This window comes from Arvicola amphibius, chromosome 15 (assembly GCF_903992535.2).
Source record: "Arvicola amphibius chromosome 15, mArvAmp1.2, whole genome shotgun sequence".
NCBI classification, from domain to species: domain Eukaryota; kingdom Metazoa; phylum Chordata; class Mammalia; order Rodentia; family Cricetidae; genus Arvicola; species Arvicola amphibius.
The window spans coordinates 32,625,759-32,641,996 of NC_052061.1; the positions used below are offsets into that span (position 1 = coordinate 32,625,759).

Consider the following 16,238-nt stretch of genomic DNA (forward strand, 5'->3'; position numbering starts at 1 on the left):
CTGGCTGAGGGTGGGCCGTCGGATGGGAATTGCAGGGTTCTCCCACCAACCACCTTCCACTACATCTCATCATTGTTTTTCTGCGCTACTGTGTGGGAAAACCCGGGACGATCCACTCTAGGTTCCCTGGCTCCACACTCTTTCTTTGGGTATGAGTTGGGGGTGCGCCCGAGTTCTTTTATTCTAGACTCATATGTAGCACCCCGCTTTTCCGGACACACGAGGTTCTTTAGTCTTGGCTTGGGCATCCTGCATCTCTTCAGTCTCACTCCAGGCTGTAGCTCTTTCCTCCTGCCAGATTTCTAGTTACAGTTGAGTAGAAGGAAAACTATCCAGAGCTCACAGGGCAGCCTGGAAACAACAGTAAGAGAGTCTCACCAAACCCCGTGGGGAGAATGGGACCAGTCTGAACCGGGTTGGGATGCAGGCTTTGTAGCCTGCACGTGCAGGTACGTAGCTTAACGCTAGCCGGTACCTGCCACAGTGCTTTCAGTATCCAGATCGCACGTCTATCGTCCAAGAAAGACGAAAACAGGCAGGCAGTCCCCAAGTGGGGTAGGTAGGCTGTCTCCAGGTCCCGACCATTTATTTGGCTTAGCCTCACTTAGGATGCAGCTCTCTAGGGTTTGAGGAGATGTGCTCCTTCCCTGGCATCAAGGCCTGAACCCTCGCGTCTACAGTGACTGCGCTTTACACTGCCGGCACTTCGCCGCCGACGCAGTCCAAGACCGACTCAACACCTGTATGGACACGTCTTTCCCTGTGATCTCTAGTGACCGCCCACAGCTCAAAGAACCCTTGATCTTTGCCGCCCTCCCTTTCCCCAACTGATCTCTCCCACCGGCTTCCAGTGGATACGTGGTGGCGCTCACTGTCGGTTTTTGACCCTTTGTGACTTCCATTAACCCCCAAGACGCACGTCGTGACCCCCTACAGTTCCTAGATTGACTCCTGGTGACTTCCACGGGTTCCGCGTGACCCTCGCGGAATGGAAAAGGCCTCTGATCCTGCACATTCTTTTGCGGAGAACTCATTGCCTGCTGGAGAGGAAGTAGGAGAAATAATAGATTCGTCCCAGGAGTCCCGCAGGACCTCACCAAGAGGTGGACTCCAGCCACCGGGGAGAGCAAGCACGCCAAGGCTAAAGTGAGCTCTCGCCTCCAGGGCAGGGTACTGGCCCTCCCCAGAGGTTCCCGGGGCCGCCCCATCACGTGGCACTCAGGTAACTCGCCGGAGTAGGCTGGGACCAGCCGCCGCGCCGCCCAGCCCCAAAGGGCACCGCGGGCGGGTCTCTGCAGCTCCCACTGCCACAGCCCCGCCGCAGGTGCCGCCCCCAACACACCGGATCCCGCCCAAGCTCGTCTGTCTACCGTCGGTCGGTGTGTGCGTGCGCCTCGTCGGTCCGCGTGCGTGTGGCCGAGCGCCCCCTTCCTCTGCGGCCATGACTCCACCGCCGCCTCCGCCCCCACCCCCGGGCCCAGATCCCGCAGTAGACTCCGCCACAGACCCCTGCCCAGGGTCCCAGTCGCTGGTCGTTTTGTTCGGGGCCACGGCTGGTGCGCTGGGGCCGGACCTAGGCTCGGACGAGACCGACTTAATCCTCCTAGTCTGGCAAGTGGTGGAGCCGCGCAGCCGACAGGTGAGGTGGGAAAAGAAAAAGGTGGCGGGGCACAGCCGCGAGGCACAGCGGCTCATCGGGCTACCCCTGCTGCTCTTAGGTGGGGACGCTACACAAGTCGCTAGTTCGCGCTGAGGCAGCTGCCCTGAGTCCACAGTGCCGCGAGGCGAGCGGCCTCAGCGCAGACAGCCTAGCGCGGGCGGAGTCCCTGGACAAGGTGCTGCAGCAGGTGAGCGTGGGGGCCCGCGTGGGTGGTGGAACAGCTGGGTGGCAGAGACGCTTCCTCCCCGGCGGGTGGGGGAGGCAGGAGGCGAAGCCTGGAGCGCCGCGCGACCCACTGGCACGGACAGTAGGACAAGGTCTCCTTTGAAACTTTTGAGTGACTACCGCGTGAGCGCGTGCTAGGCCGTTCCTACAGGCACCTTCCTTTCCTTCACAAGGCACCCACTCTTGTTGAAGGGGTGACAATAGCGGTTGAGGGACCCACCCCCGAGGTCCCTTCGTCTCCTCCCCTCCCCCCGCCCCACACTCCCTGGTAGCAGAGGAGCGAGGTCCAGCCGATCAGGAAATAGGGTCAAGGGGCTCAAGTTTGGCCCTAGATCGCTGGTCCCTGCTGTCTGCCCTCTTGGGAGCGGCTGGAGCGGGGGCGTCGGGCGGTGTCTGCCTCAGGGGCAGACGCCGCTAGGCGAGGGCTGCTGGTTTAGGCCTGTCCCAGCTGACTGGCCAGGCGTGGGTGCTGGCCGTACTCTACCTGGGGGCTACCTGCCTGCTGAGCACAAAGGCCTAGGGGCATGTACCCCCAAACCCGGGTCAAGTGGGAGTCAGCTTCACTGCTTTTTCCCTGTCTGCCCTGCTCACTCACCCTCCTGGACAGAGTTGTAATGAGTGTTAAGTTTTTTAGAAGCATAGGTTCTTTCCGCTTCCAATTCTGTGGTTCTTAGGAAACAAAGATGCTGAATCTGAACGTGTTACAGAAGGGCTCCAGGCCTAATCTTCTGCTTACCTGTGAGGGTGCTGCCGAAAATCTGGGTTTCTTGCTCTTGTCAGCCTTAGGCTGAAAAGTGTCACAGAATTTGCAGGGAGGAGGCAGGAGCGTGTTGGGCAGCCTTCAGAGTGCCACCCCCTCTATGAGTAAACAGTTCCGTGCCAGTTGGTCGATAGGGTGTAGGTCAAAGCTCAGGTTGCCGCTAGTGTCCGAGTCTGAAGCTCTGTCCTTGGCCTTTCTCGGTTCCTGGGTTGGTCAGACCAAGGGGCGGGGCTGCCATTGACCATGAGCCTCCTGGCCCTCAGGCAGGTGTGAGCCTCCCCCACCCCCCCACCTGTCTGAGGGTGGCGCCTGGTCCAGGACAGGTTTAACCTGCTTTGCCCCTCCCCTCTCCACCTGCTTGCCTCACTCCACCAGGTGTTTGCTCTGGCCCAACTCCAGACTCCCGGAGTGTGTTTGATGGGAGTTTGGGTTATGTGTGACTGTTCTCATTTGGCCCGAAGGAGGTGACGGTGGACTAGGGCAGGGGTGGGGATTAGGAGCCTGGGACGTATAGAGCACCACCTTCTACTTCCCAGGCAGGGCAGGGCGGAACATCCTGCTGAACCAGCTTTGCAGCCTGAGTCCCCCCCCCCCGCCCCGCCCCCGCCTCCTCCTACCCCCAGTTTCAGCCTGCCTAGCTGTGAATCTATGTCTGAGTCTCCACTCCCTGTCCCCAGTTCTCACAGCTGGTGAGCAGGGATGTGGCTCTGCTGGGCGGGGGCCCCTGCGTGCTCTGCACTGATGGGCAGCAGCTGTTGCGACAGGTTCTGCACCCTGAGGCCTCCAGGAAGGTATGCCATTTGAGGGCACAGGGTGGTTGGGTTCGCAAGATCCCTGTCTTTGTGGGGATGGCCAGACACCTTGGCTCACCTCTTCATCCCTACTCCCACGTACTCCCAGAACCTGGTGCTCCCAGACACCTTCTTCTCCTTCTACGACCTCCGCAGAGAGTTTCATATGCAGCATCCAAGCGCTTGCCCCGCCAGAGACCTCACAGTGGGAACCATGGCACAGGGTACCTGTGATCCAGCAAAATTAAGGTGGAGGGGTGGCTAATATGAGCATGTGCATGCTGCTGTGTGGGTTATATCGATGTAGGCAAGTCTATTATTGGCCTTGTCCTTTAGGGTACACATGTCTGCATCTATGCTGGACTATATCTGGAATGTGGGCATGTCTGTGTTTGGTCTGAGGGCCTGTAGGTGCATGTGTGAGACAGGTCATAACTAGTCTTTGTTAGGATTCTGCGGGTGTTTGCGGGGCGACGTGGGGTGTGTGGACCTGGGCCCTAGTAGACACTTCTCTGCCTGTAGACTTGGGACTAGAAACAGATGCAACAGAAGATGACTTTGGGGTCTGGGAGGTGAAGACCATGGTAGCTGTTATTCTCCACCTACTTGAAGGGCCCAATGGTAAGACTCTTGCGCAGCTTGTCCCCCACTGTCGGGGCTGGGTGATGCCCCTTTCTGAGTCCTTTTGCAGACTTGTGACCTTCTCTAGGAGAACACAAGGTGGAAACCCCTCTATCACCTCCTCAATTCCCTCACCTGTCCTATTTTTGCAGAGCTTGGTGGGGAGACTTCCTCCACCAGACCCTGCTGACCCCCATGCCATCTCCTCTCAGGTCAGTTGTTTTCGAAGCCAGAGGTGGTAAAGCAGAAATATGAAACGGGGCCTTGGTGAGTGTGGGAGCAGGGGTGGGGGTGACAACATCTGGGACAGCTCTGATCCTGTGCCCTGCCCCCACAGCAGCAAGGCTGATGTGGTGGACAATGAGACTGTAGTACGGGCCCGTGGGTTGCCCTGGCAGTCATCAGACCAGGATGTGGCTCGATTCTTCAAAGGGCTCAACATTGCCAGGTGGGTGTGGCAGGATGGGAGGGTTAAGAGGGCAAGTTTACCCAGGAGGCACTAACAACACTGGCTCCACAGGGGTGGTGTAGCGCTCTGTCTCAACGCCCAGGGCCGCAGAAATGGCGAGGCTCTCATCCGATTCGTGGACAGCGAGCAGCGGGACCTAGCGCTGCAGAGACACAAGCACCACATGGGTGTCCGCTATATTGAGGTGGGGCTTTGGGCTAGAAGTGGAACAGGGCAAGGCTGAGTAAGGACTGAGACCTATTGGCTGCTTCCTGTACCCACAGGTATATAAAGCCACAGGGGAGGAATTCGTAAAGATCGCAGGGGGTGAGTGTGCCCACAGAAGGCCCGAGTTCTAGTATGTCTTCATCTATATCCCATTCACCTCCACTCTTTGCTTCTTGGGTCCCCTGTGTGTTAGGGTCTGACATCTGTGGTGCATGTTACAAGGATTAAATCAGCAAGCGGCTCCTGTTTTCTCCATCTAGGCACATCACTAGAGGTGGCCCGCTTCCTGTCCCAGGAAGACCAGGTGATCCTGAGGCTACGCGGACTCCCTTTTTCAGCCGGGCCAACAGATGTCCTAGGCTTCCTGGGGCCAGAGTGCCCAGTGACTGGGGGTGCTGATGGGCTACTCTTTGTGCGCCACCCTGATGGCAGGCCGACTGGAGATGCCTTTGCTCTCTTTGCCTGTGAGGAACAGGCACAGGCTGCTCTGCGCAGGCACAAAGGCATGCTGGGTAAGCGATACATCGAACTCTTCAGGAGCACTGCCGCTGAGGTTCAGCAGGTGAGCACTCAAGACTCCCCATGTTCCAGTATGCTGCTTCTTAGGGTGTGCCTTGGGTCCCTACACAGTGTAATAAACCTGTTGCCTTTCTTACTAGGTCCTAAACCGCTATGCAACCAGTCCACTCCTTCCCACACTGACTGCTCCACTGCTGCCCATTCCCTTTCCACTGGCAGGAGGGACCGGAAGGGACTGTGTACGCCTCCGAGGCCTGCCCTACACAGCCACCATTGAAGACATTTTGAGTTTTCTAGGAGAGGCAGCAGCTGACATTCGGCCTCACGGTGTGCATATGGTGCTCAACCAGCAGGTGAAGCTCCTGCTAGGAAGGGTCCCTGAACAGGGTAGGAAAGGGTGTGTTAGGAGTAAGGCATTTTTATTTGTGGCAAACTGCTTACAAGGTGGTGTGCGCAGGGCCGGCCGTCTGGTGATGCCTTCATCCAGATGATGTCATCGGAGCGTGCTCTGGCGGCTGCCCAGCGTTGCCACAAGAAGGTGATGAAAGAACGCTACGTGGAAGTAGTCCCTTGTTCCACAGAGGAGATGAGTCGTGTGCTGATGGGGGGTTCCTTGAGCCGCAGCGGCATGTCCCCTCCACCCTGCAAACTGCCCTGTGAGTGCTTCATGGGCTAGAGGAGGAGGCGGCGTGTAGGAGTAGATATTACAAGCCACCATTTTCCATCCTCCTTGCTCTACCCAGGGAAGCTGTAGATCTCTATAAATGTGCTCCTTACTTGTCTTTAGGCCTCTCACCACCTACCTACGCCACCTTCCAAGCCACCCCAGCCCTCATTCCCACAGAGACAACAGCACTGTATCCTTCATCTGCACTGCTTCCAGCTGCCAGGGTACCTGCTGTCCCTGCTCCTCTTGCCTACTACCCAGGGCCGGCCACTCAACTGTACATGAACTACACAGCCTACTACCCCAGGTACCTCGCTACATTTCTGGCCCAGATAATCCAAGATCGGTTAGAAATCAGACTTCACTTTGAGATGGCAAGGGAGTTACAGGGGTGGGCTGACAGACTGGAGATATCATTGTAGAGCCAGTGTTCAGAAAGGAAAAAGGATCAAACGCAAGGTAGAGGTGCAGGATCCTGGTCTAGGCTGCAGGCGGGACATGTGCGATGGGTGGGATGTATGACTAAATCACTGTCTCTCCCACCCTAGCCCCCCAGTTTCTCCCACTACTGTGGGCTACCTCACCACACCTCCTACTGCCTTGGCCTCTACTCCCACTTCAATGTTGTCACAGCCAGGAGCCCTGGTCCGAATGCAGGGGGTCCCATATACGGCTGGTATGAAGGATCTCCTCAGTGTTTTCCAAGCCTACCAGGTGAGGCTGTGTGGTTGGGAGGGGCTGAGGGCCTAGCTGAGCCTGGAACGCCATCCCCTAAATCTGTGTTATTTCTGCAGCTGGCCCCTGATGACTACACCACTCTGATGCCTGTTGGTGACCCGCCTCGCACTGTGTTACAAGCCCCCAAGGAGTGGGTGTGTTTGTAGAAGAGAAAACCAGGAAGCAGAGTGAGTGAGCTGATGTCCCCAGCTAACATGCCTTTCCTGAGTCCAGAGCGCCCTTGATCCAGCGGCTTCTTTCTGGCTTGTCAAAGCTCTCAAAGGCACCAGGAAAAAATCAAGCTCAGCACCATTCTCCTTCCTCCCATATACCCTTGTTTCTCTGCCTGCTTACCCTAAAGATGATGGCCACCTTACAGGCAGGACTGGGGTTGTGATGGTGTGACACCCAGGAAGCCTTTGATCCGGTTGAAGGGTGCACAGCAGGCCTGTGTGGGTATTTGTGACTCGGGAGAATCAGCAGGTCCACCTGAGCCTGAGACCCCAATGCTCTACTCTTCCTATCCTTCTGAGAGGCAGGACAGCAGTGAGTCAGCACCCACCCTCAGGATACCTGGACTTCAGAAACAAAGCGCCAGAGATGGCCTTAAATAAGCCCTCTCCAACCAGAACCAAGGAGCTTCGGATGGCAAAATCACCAGCTGGATGTGATGGTTCATGTCTGTAACCCAGCACTCAGGAGACAGGGAGGAAGACTCTTTTAAGTCCAAATCTAGTTTGGTCTACACAATCAATTTTAATCCAGTCAAGGCTGTATACCCCCCTACCACAAACACCCCCCAACCCCACCCCCAGTTATTCTAAATTGTGCTGCTGCAATATCCCCAGAGAACACCAGAGGGCAAGTAGCACTTGTAAACTCAGGTTGATTCTAAAGGGGACTCTGTCAAGGTTTTCTTGGTGACACCTTGAAAGACCAGTTGTCTAGACCTCAGCAAACACCGTGGCATGTCCTTTGCATCCATTAAAGGATGCAGAACTCATCCTAGAAGGAATTTTGAACTCTTTCTTCTTTGTAAAGTAAATGAAAATTCCTGATGAAGCAGACTTTTAACAAGTCACAGGGCTCTGGCCCGAAGGGTTCCACGCCAGCCCCATTGGAGAGAAACTGAGATTTCAAGGACACCGCTGATCGTCGCTGTTTATTATTTCAGCACTGTAACTGAGGAGGAGCCTGAACTGCTGGCTCGTCTTCCCTTTGTATTTGTGTAAGGAGCACTGCACTCCTATAAAAGATTTTAAAATACAAAATGTACAAGAAAACACAATTCCAAGTGCTGTAAACATAACTGAGAACCAATTCCTTCACCTAAACATCCACTCTATAAAACACAGTTTCAACTTGGGCCCATTTGAGCCTTAAAGATGACCATGTGTTCTACATATTAAAAACTGGGCCTCTCGGCTAGGTCCAGCAGAGGTCTGATGATACTGGCTGGTCCTGGGTGGTGGTGGGTTGTACCCAGGGCAGCAGCACCACATACAAACCCAAACATCTCTTTTTAATGTTTTCAGCCATGTTTCTTGCGTCTCTAGTAAACAGAAGGCTGCTCCTTTGTTCCTCACCCCAAGGTGTAGTACAGGTGAGGGGAAAGTGTGTGTGCTAGGAAATGCCCAGCTGCTCAGTGCTGCTACTAGAAATCAATTTGCATAGTCCAATGGATGTGTGCTTTACCATCATAATTTTGCACAAAAATTTAAGTCTTTATCTACAAAGCCAAAAAATATGACTCTTACATGAAAGCTTATACAAAGCTAATATAAAACCGTTACATAGAATACAAAGCTCTATCTGAAAATCTAACCTGTTTTAAATAGGAAAGCATTTCTAATGCTACAGGCATCAAGGTATTTAAAAGGCATCAAAATTTGGTGCATAGCAACTCTGGATCATAGAGGCTTTTATTCTTGAAGGCAGCAAAGCAGCACCCCCAAGGGGTCTTGCAATGACCCTACATGAGGCAGCTACCCCAGGGGAAAGAGGGTGGAAGCAAATTTGGCCAAGTCTCTGCAAGTACACCTGAGAGGCCATTGCCCTGTAGAAGCTGTGGACTACCAACCATAGGCCCTAAAGCAAATTTCACTATCCACACTCACTGATATAAAACTTGCTTTCAGAGAAATTTGGAAAATATCCAGCTCCAGGAGTGGCCAGAGCAATTTGCTGATAGACTGTTTTCTAACTAGTTTGAGGGGAGACATCTAAAGCATTGTGTTAAGAACAAACACATATTTCCCTCATTCTGAATCAGTATCTCCTACCCTGCTCACCAGAGATGGTGGGCAACAGGCTAGACCCTGCTTAGGCCTGATGTAGCCTTAGTAAAGAAAGCCCTGCCATCAAGGGTCACAATCCCCTAGAGTAATAGCATTGAGTCTTTAGCCAGTGCAGCACAGTGTCTCACCTGTAGGCACTCAATTTGCTTCCTGAAAAAGTACACTATTTAATTTGAAAACATACTGTAAAATTCAGGGACTTTAAAAGGAAAGGGTAAAGGCAGGGTTTGGGAACAGTACCCAACTGGGGCACCTCCTTTGGTAGACAGCAGGCTGGAGTTTCTGCTGGCCCCTGCCTCAGACATAAGCCTCACCAGCAGCAGCACCAGGGTGTCTTTGGTGTGGAAGGACAGGTCTATGACACCACCTCATTTTTGGATGTGCCTCAAAGCCTTCTGGAGAAAAGGCTGGTTTTTAGATCATACAGTCAAGACACTGTGGGACAGAGTCACTGCAGGCTGTAAACAGAATAGGAGATAAGCCTTCCATGCCATGGGGAATCTTAAGTCTTCTCATCTAGAGTCCTGCATTTTCTCTGCCCCTCCTAGTACACAGCTCATTCATACTTAGCTCCTGACACTGCCAGCCTGACTTTAAGAGTTAAAACTGCAAAGCCTAAACTATCAGGAGACTGGCTTCAAAGACTACAGACTCATGGCAGGTGCTCCCACTTTAAAAGTTAGGAGGGTAGAAAATAACTACCCAAGCTAAAATCCTACCTTTGAAATTCACCTTACAAATGACCATTTATCCAAGGTCCTGAGGGAAGAAAACGGCTTGAACATGGAGCTAGTGGAGAGACTGCTTGATGACTAAAGTTACAAAAAGACTATGCTCTGGAATGTATTCATATTCCAACACTTCAATGATGGAATGATCTCTTCTTGACTTACCTAACATTGTACTTTTTATAAAGAGTATGAGCTACATTTGGCTTTACTTCCTATGAATCTATGAAAGGCTTCAGTATGCATGCTAAGTTTTTGAGGTGTAAGCGTGGGCTTAGGATAATTTTTTTTGTCTGCCTCTGGAAGGTTTTATCAAAATTTCATATTTTAAAAATATCATCAAGACTAAAGGGCTCTCAAATGACCAGAAAGCATACAAATGACTAACCCTAGCTATGCAACCAGGTCACCTGCAGGAGCAGCACCTCTGAAATAGAGAGCCTGCTGCATTCGTACTCAAAGCACCCATCATATAAAAGTATCCTATTTAAATATATAAAAAAAAGCAAAGCTCATTTTCCCACAGCTTAAACAGCTTATGCTGTTCCTGTTCTTTTACAAAATTTGCCCAAGGCTTGATTGAGGTGGAGGAATGCTGCTTTTCCCACAGAGTCCAACTCCTGGAACAGGTTCTGAAGTCTGGTTGGAAACCCAAGGTCCAAGAGAGAAGCAGGTAGTGGGCACAAAGCTGCAGTGAGCACTGTTAGAGCCCATCAGATCTTCCTATATCTGGGGACTTGGGACGTGGGACAGGAGCATCTCTGCTCACCTCTCGGCCTTGGGAAACAGAAATCTGGGACATGTCTCTCCCAATTATCTCGTTCACTGAAAAAGAAAAAGAAAAAAAGTGGTTAGCAATCACAAAGGAACATGAAGTTTACCTCTTAGGCACTTTCCTCCCAAGGGCTTTGAGTGAAGATAAAGGCTGCACTTGAAACGCACTCCATAGCGGAATGGCATAAATACAAAGAAAGCATCATTCCCCAAGTGGATGCAGACCCGTGCCCCTCTCACTTATGTTTGGAGTTGAAGGAATGGCTAAGCACAGGCACATTCTGTTAACACTTTGAGGACAGTACTTTCTGTAAGGAAGTTTTGCTTGCATGTATGTCTGAGCGCCCTGCACTTTCACTCCTGGTGTCTTAGAGGCCAAGACAGCACAGCATCCTTGCAAACCGGAGTTAGCGATGTCTGTGAGGCACCGTGTGGGTGCTGGAAGTCAAACCCAGATCCTCAGCAAAAGCAGCAAGTGCTTTATTTTTTGGTTATTCAAAACAGAGTACAGGGCTCCTCTGCATAGCCCTGGTTGTCCTGAAACTCACTCTGTAGACCAGGCTGGCCTCAAACTCAAACTGCCTGTCTCTGCCTCCCAAGTGCTGGAAATAAAGGCCTGTGCCACAAGTGCTCTTAAGTGCTAAGTCATCTCTCCAACCCCAACAGGAAACATTTTTAGCCTCCTTCCAAAGGCTCAATGCTCCATGCAGAGCTGAAAGGTACTTTTAAGAAATAAGTGTTCAAGGGTAATTTATTTACTGAGACAGGGTCTCATTACATAGACCAAACTGGCCTTGAATTCAGATATTCACCAGCCTCTGCCTCAAAAGTGTATGACACCATGCCTAGCCATTTTCTTCCCTTTAAAGAGTAAACTAAAAGCCCAAAGTAAAGAGTCAACAGTCTTCAATACTAGTGCCAACAGATTATGTAGATCACAGCACTGGCCCACTTTTAGCAGCCACAAGCCTTAATCGCAACACCTGAATTTGTCTGTGCCAGCACAACCAAAGTAAAAACCATCAGCAGTATCTGCTGTCACCAAAGCAAAAGAAAGCACTAATAACAACAAACTTTTTTAGGAAATGCTCAAATTAGCAGTGCACTGAAATGTCCTATACAACAGAATATGCTTCTGTTTATAGTTATTTCTCAAACACAAGGACTCAAAGTTGTATTTCACAAGCATTGGTATGGCAAAAAATAAAAATAAAAACAAAACAACAACAAAACACACCTCAAAACCAGATAAAGAAGAACAAGGTAATCAGGGCATGTCTTTTGTGTAAGACATTGATAAGTATACAAAATACTCAGGAGGACTCTGGCCCACTTTATTGATTTATTTATTTGCTTGTTTATTTATGTATTGGTTTTTTCAGACAGGGTTGCTTTGTAGCCCGTCCTGGAACTAGCTCTTATAGACCAGGCTGGCCTCGAACAGACGTCTGTCTCTGTCTCCCGAGTACTGGAATTAAAGGCGTGTGCCACTACCACCTGGCTTGGGTGTTTTTGAGAAGGGTCTATGTAGTCCTGGTTGACCTGGAGCTCACTATGTAGACCAGGCTAGCCTCAAACTTAACAGAGATCCTCCTTCCTCTACCTCCTATCAGGAGCTGTTTTCCCCCCTTTCCATCCAGGATGGTGTTAAGGATTGACTCAGGGACTTTCATCTTTGTAATGGATTTTGACTATTAAGACTTTATTTATTAGAAGGCTGGGCATGAGGCAGAGACTGGTGGATCTTTGTGAACTCTAGGCTAGCCTGGTCTATATAGTGTGTTCCAGTACAACCAGAGTTATATTTTAGGAGACATTCTGTCTCAAAGGAAGAAGGGGAAAAAAGAGGGGAGCTCTACTTAAAATCCCAGCATGGCAAAAGGATCTCTACGAGCCCAACCTGGTATACAAGCAGAGTTCTAGGCTAGCCAGGGCTACATATAGAGACCCTGTCTCAAACAAAACCCATCCTCAATTTATATTTACTTCTTGAAGCTACAAAGAAAAGTCACCAGAGCTCATATTTTCTTCCTGAACTCTATGATTAAAGGCATAATTATTATAACTTGCCTGGGTAAATAATTTAATGGAGACTTTTTTTTCATACGATGAAAGCTACATACAACAGTTACTTTGTCATTTTTACTTGAAGAAACTTAGAAATAAAGGAATGGTGTATAAATGATTTGAAATGGATAAGAAATCTAGTTAGTATTACTTAATAGTAAGTAACTTGTTTTATAAGTAATTACTATTCAATAGTAGTTTTACGAAGATTGAATTTTAGATTATCTGGTAAATTATAAGAATACCATTTAAACTAAATGCATGAAATATTGAATTTACAAGACTATCTACAAGTATTTGGGAGATGGAAGTGGGAAGATCAGAAGTTCAAGGATAGCTTGGGCTACCATATGAAACCCTGTCTCAAAAATTTGTTAACTTACTAAAATCTTATCAATATGCCTTCTCAAGCTAAAGACAGAAAGAAATTCTCAAATATTTAGCAGGTATCTGGATTTTTCTGCTGTCTCTATACTTTGACCCCCAATTTACAGAGATCCGCCTGCCTCTGCTTCTCAAATGCTGGGATTAAAGGTGTGCACCACCACTCCCACCCAGTACAATACAGTCTTCACTAGTAACTGAAGTTTATTCAGCCAATTTTCTTTTCTTTTTTTTAAATATTTATTTATTTATTGTGTATACAAAGTTCTGTCTGTGTGTATGCCTGCAGGCCAGAAGAGGGCACCAGACCTCATTACAGATGAGTTGTGAGTCATCATGTGGTTGCTGGGAATTGAACTCAGGACCTTTGGAAGAGCAGGCAATGCTCTTAACCGCTGAGCTATCTCTCCAGCCCCCAGGCCAGTTTTCTGTGTTTCTCAGCGTTCCCCTTTGTAGCTAGTGGAAGTCCTCTAATTTGTAATGTGAGCACCTCACACCTGCTTGGCTTCCTTCTTTCTCCTCTTCCTTCACTCCTTGCAGTGGACTAAGATTTAGTCATCAAAGTGGTGACTACTTGATGAAATCTGGGAGAAAGAGAAACAAGTTTCTCTTTTTTAATTCCGAGTGCTGGAATTAAACGCGTGTGCCACCACCACCCAACATGACCCTTGCCTTTAATCCTGACACTCAAAAGGAAAGGCAGGTGGACCTAGACCCTTTACTCTATTCAATGTCTGTTATTTTCCATTATCAGTATCATCTCCCCTGGGTAGGTTAGCATCTTAAAAAGAAAGAAAGAAAAGAGGAAATAAAAAAGCAAGCAAATAAACATTAGCTCTCACATTCCCCTCTATATCTAATTCTTTCAGTTAAACTCTATGAGTGTTTTCCTGCATGTGTATCTGTGCACATGTGTAGTGCCTGGTATCTGAGGAGGTCAGAACAGCGTTACAAACGGTTTGAAACATTATATGGGTGCAGGGAATTGAACCCAGGTCCTTTGGAAGAGCAACAAGTGTTCTTAAGCATTGAGCCATTTTTCCAGACCATAGCTAGTCATCTGAGTTTTGTTTCTGCTGTTTAACCTTCTACTAACTATATGCACATATTTTTTATTAAACCATCCTATCTAATGATAAACATCACTACTGACAAACTGTTGCTCTACATATAGGAAGAACACTGGATTAAATACTAGAACTGGAACTAACTATGTAGACCAAGCTAACCTTGAACTCACAGAGATATAACCATCTACCCCAGCTTCCAAGTGCTGGCTGGTTTAAAGACATACACCAACCATTCCCAACACAAAATTATTTTAAGTCCTCTGGCTATTATAATTCTCTGGAGTTTTCAATACTGGGCTAACTAATTTTTATGTCATCTTTACACAAACTAGTTATCTGAGAGATTAATCTATTTTTTCATTTGAGAAAATGCTTCCATAAAATCAAGCTGCAGGCAAGACTGTAAGGGCATTTTCACAAGTAGTGAGTGATGTGGGTGGAGCCACCCCTGGGCTAGTGGTCCTGTGATCTATAAGAACTGCAGGTTGAGAAAGTCACAGGGAGCAAATCAGCAAGGAGCACTCCTCCATGGTCTCTGTATCAGCTTCTGCTTCCTGCCAGGTTGCTGCCCTGCTTAGGTTCCTGTCTGCTCTCACTGCTTTTGATGATGAACTATTACATGGAACTGTGAGTAAAATAAAACCTCTCTTTCCCAAGTTGTTTCTGGTCCTGATGTTTCATCACAGCAACAATAACCCTAACTAGGACACATACCCCTCCAACAGCTAATACTTTATCCCTATCACAGACAAGAATTACATGACACCAGAATAGGCCTAGATTTTGAAATAAGCCAGAAATCCAGGGTTCTAATATCCTATCTGATAAGCAGGAGGTCTCGAACTCCTAAAATATTGGGGCTAGAGAGATGGCCCAAAACCACCTGTATATAACTCCAATTCCAGGGAACCCAATGCCCTCTACTGGTTTCTACAATCACCAGACACACATGAGACACATGCATGCAGACCAAACATTCATACAAAAAACACGGTTTCTTTTTGAAACAGCCCTAGCTGTCCTGGAACTAGCTCTTGTAGACCAGACTGGCCTCAAACTGACAGAGATCCACATGCCTCTGCCTCCTGAGTGCTGGCATTAAAGGCATGCATCACCGCTGCCCAGCTCAAAAATAAAATACTCAGTATTAATCATGCTTTGTATGGCCTTTTTTTTTTCATTTTTTGAACATTTTCTAAAAGGTTTATTTATTTATTGATTGATTTATTATGTATACAGTGTTTTGCCTGCATGTATGCCTGTAGGCAAGAAGGGCCACCAGATCTCATTACAGATGGGTGTGAGCTACCATGTGGTTGCTGGGAATTGAACTTAGGCCCTTTGAAGAACAGCCAGTGCTCTTAATTGCTGAGCCATCTCTCCAGCCCCTGTATGGCCTTTTCTAAATATAAATTCATGGCAGCTGACAATCTAACTCTAGTTTCACAGGCTCCAATGCACTCTTCTGGCCTTTGAGGACACTGTAACTATGATATACAGACATACATGCAGACAAAATATCCATATACATAAAAGAAAAATAATCTTAAAATCAAATTCAAATGTCATTTAGGTAATTGAAATCTACATATTTAAAATTTCTATCACATGCTTCCCCTCTCCCCAATACTGAGGATTAATCCCAGGACTTCTCTACATGCCAGACAAGTACTCTATAATAATTTTCTTCTTTACATGGGGCTTGGTAGCACATGCCTTAATCCTAATATTAGGAGGTAGATGCAGAAACATTCAGATCTCTGAGTTCCAGGATAGCCAGGGCTATACAGGGAGACTGTAGAAGAAAAGGAAACTGGGTGATAGTGGTGCAGATCTCTGACAGAATGAGTTCCAGAGAGATGCTGTCATATATACATACATACATACATATATATATATACATACATACATATATATATATATATATAGAGAGAGAGAGAGAGAGAGAAAGACAGACAGACAGACAGACAGAGAGACACACACAGAGAGAGAGAGAGAGAGAGAGAGAGAGAGAGAGAGAGAGAGAGAGAGAGAGAGAGAGAGAGAGAGGAAGAAAGACAGAGACAGAGGCAGGGAGGGGAAGGAGGTGATGACAAGGATGACATTACAATTCTGAGATACTATCACTAATATCATTAAGTTTCCTAGACTGTCCTTGAACTTGAGACCCTCCTGTTTCAGCCACCTCAGTAGCCAGGAATATGGGCATTCACCACCATTCTCACTACATACTTTGAGTGTCTTTAAAAGAATCTGAGAGCCGGGCGGTGGTGGCGCACGCC

The 16,238-nt window shown here is 48.7% G+C and overlaps 2 protein-coding genes across 4 annotated transcripts in view; one reads left to right on the top strand and one right to left on the bottom strand.

The window, feature by feature from the left end:
• Positions 1-1,292: 1,292 nt before the first annotated feature.
• On the top strand, positions 1,293-7,924 carry Esrp2 (epithelial splicing regulatory protein 2). Of its 2 annotated transcripts, none has more exons than XM_038312280.2 (15): positions 1,293-1,639; positions 1,719-1,847; positions 3,323-3,436; positions 3,546-3,660; positions 3,959-4,057; positions 4,270-4,324; positions 4,398-4,505; positions 4,578-4,710; positions 4,790-4,832; positions 4,994-5,295; positions 5,393-5,605; positions 5,710-5,908; positions 6,040-6,226; positions 6,468-6,633; positions 6,714-7,924. In XM_038312280.2, the coding sequence occupies exons 1-15, from the start codon at positions 1,442-1,444 to the stop codon at positions 6,801-6,803; spliced, it is 2,151 nt and encodes a 716-aa protein (XP_038168208.1). In that variant the 5' UTR covers positions 1,293-1,441; the 3' UTR covers positions 6,804-7,924. The 2 variants fall into 2 exon arrangements, with proteins under 2 accessions (XP_038168208.1, XP_038168207.1); XM_038312279.2 differs by having other exon boundaries at positions 1,295-1,639; positions 4,395-4,505.
• Positions 7,771-16,238, bottom strand: part of Nfatc3 (nuclear factor of activated T cells 3) — a 74,233-nt gene continuing 65,765 nt past the window's right edge. Inside the window, exon 10 of one of the 2 annotated variants that reach the window (XM_038312276.1) lies at positions 7,771-10,486. In XM_038312276.1, coding sequence (XP_038168204.1) covers positions 10,365-10,486 — 122 coding nt within the window. In that variant the 3' untranslated portion in view covers positions 7,771-10,364. The remainder of the gene's footprint in view (positions 10,487-16,238) is intronic. The other variant, XM_038312278.1, reaches the window with a different exon arrangement.

Bases quoted from the DNA above. Each gene is read 5' to 3' on its own strand.
- Esrp2 (XM_038312279.2), top strand. From the start codon at position 1,442: ATGACTCCACCGCCGCCTCCGCCCCCACCCCCGGGCCCAGATCCCGCA. The intron at 5,296-5,392 runs GTGAGCACTCAA...CTTTCTTACTAG, and splicing joins CTGCCGCTGAGGTTCAGCAG to GTCCTAAACCGCTATGCAAC. The intron at 6,634-6,713 runs GTGAGGCTGTGT...TTATTTCTGCAG, and splicing joins GTGTTTTCCAAGCCTACCAG to CTGGCCCCTGATGACTACAC.